The sequence below is a fragment of the Montipora foliosa genome, chromosome 1 (assembly GCF_036669935.1).
Source record: "Montipora foliosa isolate CH-2021 chromosome 1, ASM3666993v2, whole genome shotgun sequence".
NCBI lineage: Eukaryota > Metazoa > Cnidaria > Anthozoa > Scleractinia > Acroporidae > Montipora > Montipora foliosa.
Genome location: NC_090869.1, coordinates 59,352,894 through 59,362,893, shown reverse-complemented (window position 1 = coordinate 59,362,893; position 10,000 = coordinate 59,352,894). Strand labels below are relative to the sequence as shown.

Sequence of the window (10,000 nt, the reverse complement as noted above, 5' to 3'; positions counted from 1 at the left end):
TCTGACGAATTAATTCTTAGATATTCATAAATTAGACAGATATCAGAAATGAAAGGAAAACTTGAACAGACAGTGCGATAAAAATGTATGAACAAGTGGTATCGCATGGAAGTAAATTTGCAAAGCACGCATGTTATACCTGCATCTTTCAAAATTATTAAACTCGGTTTCGTACATTGGACAGTGTTGAAATTGGTGTCACTGTAAACAACACAGTTAAGCGATTTGAATTATACATCTTTGCATCTTGTATCTTGAAAGTAACGAGTTTTATAGGCGACAGAATTTTGTACACAATGAAATATCGCGGACTACAGTCACCAAGTAACATATTCCTGACTTGGTCAACGCGTTCTCGATTTTCTTAGCGGACTTAAACTATGATGACTTAATAGTCTATGACATTCATAAATCAGGCAGCTAACGCCTTCAAACAGTACCACACATGACAGGAAACTTTTAATTGACCGCACGATAAAAATTTTTAAACCCGTAAGATCGGATTGAAGTCAATTTGCAACGCACGCGTAAAATATAGCTCCCTCTTACAAATTATTTAACACGGTTTCCTACATTAGACAAACGTGAAATTGGTATCAGAGTGAATTATACAGTTAACCGATTTCCATGATATATGATTGCAAACTGTATCTTGACGGAGACGAGTTTTGTAAGCGACAGAATTTTGTAGACGATGAAAAAGTGCGCACTAAAATGGAGAAGTAACGCAATGCAACCAAGGTAAACATATCTGCGTCTGACAAAGCTATTTAACACGGTTTGATTTTTCAAATTGGTATCGCTGTAAACTAGACAGTTAAGCAATTCCAAGGATGTACGTTTGAAACCTGTATCTTGCAGACAATGAATTTTATCAGGCCATGAAACTCAATTTTGAAAACGGTGAGTGGCATCGTACAGAATTTGCTGCACTTTCCCTCCTCCACGAAACTTCCACGTAACGCGCGAGGTAACATTATCCGCGGGAAAATTGATATCATCTAAAAATAACCTAAGAGGGATTACGATGGGAACAGGGCCAGTATGAGGGATTACTTCTCTTACCTTTATAATCTCTTGGATGAAAATAAACCTGTTGAAGCAACAAACCTCGCAGATGCTGTTTTTATGATGGCGAAAGCCTGGGACAATGTAAGCATCACAACAATCAGCAACTGCTGGAATAAAGCAGGATAATTCCCAGAGGACGAAGCAGAGCCCTCGCATGATCCGTTTGAGTCGGACGAGGAAGAAGAAACAGATGCATCTGGCGGAGGCCTATGGGAAAGCATTACCCATCATTGTCCCTCTCTTGCAGAGATATCATTCAGTGACTTTGTATCTTTAGATAACAATGTTGTGACTGAGTGTCAACCAAAAGACCAAGAGGCGACAGTCGGGAAGCTTTGGAAGTGTAATGTTCAAGGGTTCGTTCACGTTAATGTACTGTCCGCCTCGCTACATCGTCTTTCGTTATGCTAATTCCCCACAATGTTCTCTTGCAGCGCCGTGCATAAATAATTACTAGAGTCTCATGGGGCCACTGGACACTACACCAAGCAGTCCAGTCCGTGGATTCGGCCAACCATGAAGAACAAGAAGATGCAGACGATTTCTGTACTAGAGTCAGAGCCACTCCGTCCTATTGAAGCTACTGAAGCAGTGAGAGCGCTAAGAAATCTTGTTATGACAGGTTTTGCGTTCCTTCTCGTCAAAGGAGGACACATTTTTGAGGATGCAAGCCAAAAGACAGAGACAAGCTATATTGAAAGAATCCTTTCATTAAGCATAAGCTGCTGCTGGTTTCTATTTCCAAGCATCATAGCTAGTAGAGGAGACTGGTTAGTCCCCTCTACTAACTATGCAAGCATCTACCATTTTTTTTTTAAGTTTTGTTATTCGCAGAACGCAACTCGCGTGTTGAGAAACTGAAGAAACTCTTGATTATCATTGATATAGTTATGTTTGGACTGTAAATGCTTTTGGCAAAGGTACAGACATTAAAGCAAAAACAGTAAATCTTTGCAATGCGGAAATGTTGGGTAGTGCAACATAACAACACTAAAGCCCGTTTCCTTGTTTACATAGACAATTTTCTGTATAACCTCCATGTTGCAACATTTTTAAATCGCTACTCTGAAAGTGTCGTTCTTTTGTAAAGAAAAGCTGCGCGTCTGCTCAAAAGTAGTGAAAATAATTGCTACTGAAAGCCACCATGCTTAATAATGAATTGCATCTCAAAACGCGGCACTTCTGGGTGACAAAAATTGCACTGAATTGCGTGACAGAAGTCACCTGTGTTACAAATCAATCATTAACTATGACCTCGATATAACGAACATTTTGGTCGTTTCCCCCATCAAGTTAGGTTGATATAACGAACCCGGCGCTCGATTTAACGAACAAATTTGGCCAGTCCCCGGCGACTTTGTTAAATCGAGGTTCCACTGTAGTACGACCCTACAACGTTGACTAAAAGTTTTCATTTCCGATTGCGGTTTCGAATTTTTGTGTTTTTTTCGGTCGGCAAAGTTGAAATCTTTTCCCAAGTGCGACCCATGCCAAATGTAATGTTAATGTTTCCGTAACATAACCGGAAAGAAGCAAAGAAATAAACACATTTCCAACGGGAAAGCCTCAAAGGAATGATTAAAATGTCATGTAATTTGTAGACGCAGAACATTTCATCTCATGTAACAACTGAATTGTTATTTTTTAAGTTGATCCATTGAGTTCATCATGACTGCACGTACTTAAGTTCTTCCTTTTCCTGTTTACGCAGCAAGAGGTGATCTTAACTGAATTCGGATATATTTGTCCATGTAAATATATCAGTATTTTCCTATTTAGAGGAGTCCCACAAATAAACCTTCAATTAACCTTCAGGCTTCGAGTAGTCGAAAAGTTGGAAGCCCAATCTATTGGGTAAATCCGGCGCTATCCCCTGTTGTCAAAATCGATTTAGTTATCAACTGGACACCACTGAGATAACCAAGGCCTGGATTATACCGATTATAAAGCATCGACAATGCTTGGGTTAAAAACCACCTTTTTTTCAGGCGTACCAAGCATGGAATGTAGCGTTAAAACCTATCTGGATTATTTGAGCCGAGTCATTTAATCGAAAATGCTTAGCTTTCAGACTGATGTCCTTATCCATTGACAGAAGGTTTTGCGCATGAGCAAGAGCGAATAGGAATGAACTTTAGTCAAGTAGGAAAGCGAATGAACTTTGCCCTGGGGAACTTTGTACTGTTTTTCACAGAAAACCAGAAAATCATCGTGATAATTTCTTAACCCTTCGCTAATTTGTAACACTGTTTACTCACTACACAGGAACAAACCCGATTCACAAAATGTGATCAAGTTACCTATTGCCTTTGAAAAAACGAGTCGAGGATGGAAAAGTTGCGAAAGCCGCGAGGAATTATCACGCGGGTTTAAATCCCGTCAGCTTCGTGGGCGACTTACTCCAAGTCTATCCCGTTTATTCATTTCCAGTAGAATATGGGAATTTCGCAGGTGGGCTGAAATTCAATGCTCAAAAAAAGGTTGGATACGACTTCGCATTTTGAGTGTTTAACCAACCCTGACCGATTCTAGAATGCCTGGACACGTTTCTCCATAGAGTGTACACTTATAAATTTTACTTTGTCTTAGAAACGCAAATCGATTGTAACCGCTGGTCTCGTGCCTCACGTTTATGTTGCATAATCCGCGTGCCCTAGCCACGCTTTTTTTTTTGCCGACAAGATGGCTAAAGGCGCCGGTCACACTGTAAAATGTTTCGTGCAACTGGTCCCGACACAATGTCGCCAAAACATTGCAAGACAAGAAAAAATAACCAAAATCCTATTCCGTTTATACCAAAAGAACATGAAAACCGAATTTTCAGTAAATATCAAAAACGATTCATGCTGTCAATACCTGAAGGGTACACATCGAATCTCTATCCGCTCAAATGCCCATGATAAAGAGTGAAATGATAAATTACTAATAAAATATTTGACTTTGTTTGAGTTTGTCGATAATTGAGACCGTAAGGTTACATGGTGCTACTAAGAGCATCGTGTTGGGTCTGTAAATGATGTTTTCTTTACACTTATGTAGACAAATGTAAGAACACTTCAGTGCTAACTAATATTCATTGGTCTTTCATAAACCAACCGCTATCAAGGAGTCTAACCCGACGCGATGTAATTTTTTTAGGAGAATTATGAGATAATCTCCTATTTTCTCATTTCTAAAAGGAAGCTGTTAAAATTAACGGGTGGTTGACACGATGATCACACCGATTACAGTAACATTATTTATAACTGAGGAGGCGAGTATTTTTCAGTAAAGCTGAGGCACCGGATGACATGCAATGCTACAGTTCGAATATTCATTCGGTTCACAAAATTCAATTAAATACACGACAGTGCCTCAAATTAACAGGCTTTGCACACTTACCATAAAGGTCGATTCGCGAGGACTATCTGTCGTCTCATTTATCATGCATGCAATGGAATGGGTGCAGTTGCAGTGAAGTTTTTTGCTCCACTTTTCTTCCGGTGCCATTGTTGAACACCCCAAAATAATGCTGACTGACAAGAAGAAGTGTGCTTGACCGTAGAGAATACAAAGAAAGGGACCTGATTTCCTAATAAATTGCATGTCTTGTCTCTGCTGAGTTCAATGTAAGGTGGTGTCGGACTTGCCTTGCAGTAAATACGGCCACCAGTTGACAAAATTACAAGTTATCCCCGGGATTTTGTAATTGCCGCGAAAAAAAGATTGAGCCAGTTTACGGTGCGCTAGTATCTCTGCACTTATGCACTAATGTTTCCTGTCCTTCTATTTCGCATGACCTGTGCGACTAAAAGGTTATCACAGTTAGGAGGGCGGAAATTATAATAAAGCTATTCATGGCTAAATTTCACATCCATTATTGATTTCCACGTGTAGTGCACGTGCACAGAACGGTTAGCAGGGATTGAGTCCAAGAAAAGACGCTTCGAGGAACGTTGAACCGTGAGATATTAAATGAAACAGGAAAAATCTCAAACCGGCTGCGTAAATGTAAAGTAATGTAGTTTATACTTTTAGCCAAAAACCGTAAGGCAGATACTATGGGCATCCGCTTAAATTGGGTCGCGTGACGATACTGAGGCACGTGAGATAACGCTTGAGAGTCATTATACGTTGGAATTATTGTAGCACTTCCAAGCTTTGAGATTGACCTTTTCGTGGATTTCCAAAAGCCTGTAGTTTTTGCTAGCCAGTGACCGGTGCGTATGCATCACCAGTAATTATACTGATCAATGATATTTCTCTCCCTCGTTCGCGAACCTTGCAGATCTTCCTTTTAGCTTACCAAGAATTTCAAGGCGTGAATACATCCAAGCGACCGCTTTTTCATTCAGAATAAAAAAAAAAAACTTCTCTTAAGGCCTTCAGTGGGGTAATATAAACAAGGCCAGAGTATGAAAGTGGAGACCATTCCTGTGTTTCCGTAGGGGCACTGAGTACATCTAATGGGTAGACTTTCATATACCAGACTAAAATAGCGTATGACTCAGGAATAAAGAACCGTTGTTACTCCAATTATAAATTTCTGAGTAGGTATATGTTGTTATATTGGTTTTGTTCTTTTGCTTTAAGGACATTAATTATTTCGGATCCGGTGAAGACCGGCATATAATGAATGGGTTTAAAGTTAAAAGTAATGAGGATCAGGTTAAAAAAAAAAAAAAAAAGGCGGCCGGCGAGCCTTTGTGTAAATATACACTTTTACATTTCTTCGCGCGCGACCCTAAAGGAGACCTTCACGTGCATGGCCACATATCATTGCGTTTTTCCCAAATCACTAAGTGAGACCCAAATCCGAAATTTACACCTCTAAGGGAGACGAGGAGCATCCCTCCCCTTTTTATATGGGAGTCCCCCTCCCCCCCCCCCCCCTTCCCGGGGCGAATACCTCAAAAAATTAAGTGAGAAAAACTAGTTCACAAGCATTTGCCAGAGTACAATGAGCCCTTTTATCTTCATTGCACGCAAGTTGGTTACATGAAGAGAAAGATTTGCTTGACCTGCATAACTTTTATAACCTTCTAGTTTCGTATGTTACAACATACTTCATCAGTATTGCGACAAAGCGAAGTAGTGCTGGTCGGCGAGAGTAGTGCTGGTCGTGCTTCTCTCCGCTTCGCGACTCGCTTTCGCGGCTTCGCCGCTCAATAGTCTGTCGCCCCCAACGAGAAAAAAACCTCTGGCACCCAAGGTAACATTGTTACAGTTTGCCTTAGATGACCTCAAGAAGATTTTGTTACTTAATGGCTACCCTATGGGAACTGTTATTTATCATATGCATGATGTCATTGAGAAACATCAAAATAATATTGCCCGGGTCGCACTAGTTTAAAAAGTTGTTTGTTTTACAAAAATTCTGTCAACAGGTAGTTTTTTCCAGTGCGACCGATTTGTCAGACATTGTCAAAAATGAGCGGAATGTACCAAATGTTCAAAGATGCCGGCACTTAAAATTGCCAAGCTCTGGACCTCGCCAAAATGTCACAAAAAATCAAAAAAGCTATGAAACTGTCACTCGTGACGCAAACAGCAAATGAAAAACGCGATAAAATCAAGTTTACTTGTAATTTGGCTCCCATCTTGTTGAGAAGGCTAAGAAGCCGATGGATCCTTCAAGGCCATATGCGAGTTTCAGTGCTCTTTATATGCCATTAAGAGCGGTGGCTCCAGATACAAGTAATTATTTTGGTCAGCAAGAAGTGTTTGAGTCAACCAACGTTCGGTCCGTCTATGCTGTCTGATCTGACGCTCGTATTCCAACAACGCTAGTTGGATATTCAAGTTATGAAGTCTGTACATACAGTGCAGATTGTATTCATTTGCCATTCTAGCCTGCATGCAAGTCCAACAAATGCGAAAGCCGCATCTTGCCTTTAATATAGCGTGATATCGTGACACACTTTTAGCGGGAGTAGGAGAGTTTTCTTTTGTGCACATTGATGCGTGTATGACAGGAATGCAAATTGCGTGCGACCCTAAACATAACAAAATAAATTTTACCGGAAACAGATATTTGTCTGAAATTTTGTCACAACAAAAACAATTTTGTCTACTAGTGCGACCCGGGCCTAAGTCAAAAGATCCAGTACAAACACTTGACCCGCTTCCAGCTTCAACCATGGCCAAGTGTTGTCACGCTTTGTTACCTATGCTTACGAGAATCATTAATTTGTCATTGACTACGGGTGAAATGCCCGAGGACTTAAAATGTGCCATGCTTCGACCGTTGTTGAAAAAGCCTACAGCTGACCATAAGGTTTTTGCCAACCTCCGTCCAGTCTCTAATATCTCCGAACTTATTGAAAAGGCAGTCGCTGTACAACTTAATGACCATCTGGCCTGTAACGATTTACATATGCCCTTTCAGTCCGCATATAGGAGTTGTCACAGCACAGACTCAGCTTTAATGAGGGTGCATAATGACATTATGATATCACTGGACAACGGGAACAGTGTAATACTGGTTCTCTTGAATCTATCAGCCGCTTTTGACACTGTTAACCATGACTTACTGTCTAGGCTTGAAAAGCGTTTTGGAATTACCGGCACTGTTCTTAACTGGTTCAAGTCCTATCTTTGTAGTCGTACACAATTTGTCAGTATCAATCAATCTCACTCAACGAAACGTGACCTGCTTGTCATGGCTTGTCGGTGTACCACAGGGCTCTGTTTTAGGACCCTTACTTTATCTGTTATATACTGCTCCTTATCATTTCTGATGTCATCGCCAATCGCCAACTTAAAGGGACAGTGTCATGAGCTGCGCACGCGCGTCGTCACTCGCTCTCGCGCTCTCGGAAAATGTCGGACGCCATTGTGGATTTGCCGGTAAGTGAAAATAATTTACATGTATTTTGCATTCATGACTTTCATGTAAACGAGGTCGCTCAGAATTTTTGTATTTGTTCATTAGGAAGCATCTGCTACTCCTTCAACGGTTTGTAAATGCAAAAGTGCGTGTACTACAAAGCGCAAGGAGAACAGCAACCGAGGATGCCCTTGCAAAGGAAGAAATGTGCTTTGCAGCAATAACTGCAAATGTGGAACAAGGGATAAACCTTGCAGAAACAGAGTATGTTTACAGTCAGAAATTCCCTGAAGTTGCAGGCTGAATTGGCTCTAAATTTTCTTTGCTTTTTGACTTTTAGGCTTTACAGGATAATACATCTCAACCCGCTCAAAGAAGAGTGCGACCTAGACTCGATGGGTTTCGTCTATCGAGTGGCGGCGATGTTCCAAGTGAAGAGCAACAACGCATCAAAGAAAACAATGACGTGAAGGTAATCCATTCTCTCGTCTCTTGTACAATCGGTGCATCTCGAGGGAAGTTGCTTTCGTGTGTACGAATACCTTCTTGCACTGCCACGTGTGTATTGTAAGTGCGAATTTTTTTCCACTGCGGCAACCAAAATCTCGTATATAATCTAGACCTTACTACACTCCAACTCCAGATAAGATCTGGAGAACTCCAGATTCAATCTTGTGTGGATAAATTTTGTACAGTGGGCAATTTTTAAATGTAGATACCTATTCTAAAAATTGAAATGTAAATAAGCTTCTTCTTTTACATATATTTATTACTATTTTAATTATTTACTATTTATTTATCTCCTAGTATAGTGTACTCTGTTTTAGGAGCATTTTCATTAAAGCATTTTCATTAAAGACAACATCATTCCTTACCTTGTGTAAATGAAATATTTTAGATTATGTGCTTGTGTTTCTTGCCTGCCTATCATTATTACTTCTCAGTTATTCTAGGCAGCCAGTGCTCTCCTATTTTATTTTTATTTCTCATAATGTATTTATTTAACTAGGCAAAGTGAGAGAAATAAACTTGTTGTTGTTGTTGTTGTCAAGCCTGTTAGCTTTGTATGTGATAAAAATTTGTGGAAAATGTTTACCCACTAACCCTAACAAGTATTTGGTTTCAATTAAACATAACTTTAAAGTTATTGTTATTATGTTGGCCGGCATCCTTGTGATATAATTCAGCACAGTAATTACATTGCTTTTAAATGGTTTTAGGATTTTATTGCTACTCTTGATGAAGGGATGGTGAGGAAATTGGCTGTACGAAGTCTTCGCAGAGGAGTGGGGAGTATGGATTATATTCACACTCTCCTCATAATGGAGGATGACTTAGATGCAGAGGGCACAAACATGGTTGGGGAGGAAGACACCACCGAAACTGCACTTGCCAGCGCAACAACCACAGCAGTGGCTGAACCATCAGCTGGTGAAGTTGATCCTGGCCCGTCAGGGAGTGCCCCACTGGTCGAGTGGTGTGTATGTAGCCTGTGCAGGCCTATGCCACAAGCAATAGAAAATAAATGCTGCCAGCAAAGAAATTGCATAACAACATCTGCACGCTTTGGCAAATTATGTCTTGATCCTGATGTACTGCAACTGTGCATTCGTAATATGGGAGATATCAGGAATGATAGGGAGGACAACAGCACAACAGCTTTCCGAAAAGCTGCTTATAGGCAATTTATATTGGCCAGACATGGGCACTTGGGGAGAGGGAACAGACGTGTGTGCCCTTCTTGTGTTGTGTTAAAAATAAGGGCACAGTTCCCATCACTCACTGGGGTTTATATGGGGTATAGGGAGCATTAAATTATTCGTTGGAAGTGGATTTCACTGTTTATTTAGAAGCTACAAGTCTATTCAGTGTTTAAGCAATGAAAACCAGCTGTTATTACATGTACTAGCTCTCATCATATATACACAATTGTTCAACTTCAAGCATTTTATGAAAATTTGTGCAGCTCATCCATAGAAATGCAGAAAAAAAATCAATTGGCCAGTATCCAGTTCTTATTACCTACAGTCCCACACTTATTCCAGTGAGTGACATGACAACCACTTGTACTTCTTTCCATTGAGCAGTTTTTCAGTTCGAATTTTCAGGATGAGTTTCCTT

The 10,000-nt window shown here is 40.3% G+C and overlaps 2 protein-coding genes and 1 pseudogene across 3 annotated transcripts in view; 1 reads left to right on the top strand and 2 right to left on the bottom strand.

Annotated features, from left to right (window-relative positions):
- The window catches only part of LOC138002913 (carbonic anhydrase 3-like), a 46,486-nt gene that overhangs the window by 16,946 nt on the left and 19,540 nt on the right, over positions 1-10,000 (bottom strand). Inside the window, exon 1 of one of the 2 annotated variants that reach the window (XM_068848887.1) lies at positions 4,453-4,924. The exons of the other annotated variant lie outside the window; for it this stretch is intronic. Within the exon in view, the coding sequence (XP_068704988.1) occupies positions 4,453-4,656 (204 nt within the window). The 5' untranslated portion in view covers positions 4,657-4,924. Of the gene's footprint in view, positions 1-4,452; positions 4,925-10,000 lie in introns of those variants that run through there. 2 annotated transcript variants of the gene reach the window in all.
- LOC138002824 (uncharacterized) lies at positions 7,801-9,856 on the top strand (annotated as a pseudogene).
- Positions 9,709-10,000, bottom strand: part of LOC138002811 (uncharacterized) — a 4,639-nt gene continuing 4,347 nt past the window's right edge. The window contains exon 6 of the mRNA XM_068848797.1: positions 9,709-10,000. This exon is cut by the window's right edge and continues 1,107 nt beyond it. The gene's annotated coding sequence lies outside the window, so the exon portion shown is untranslated.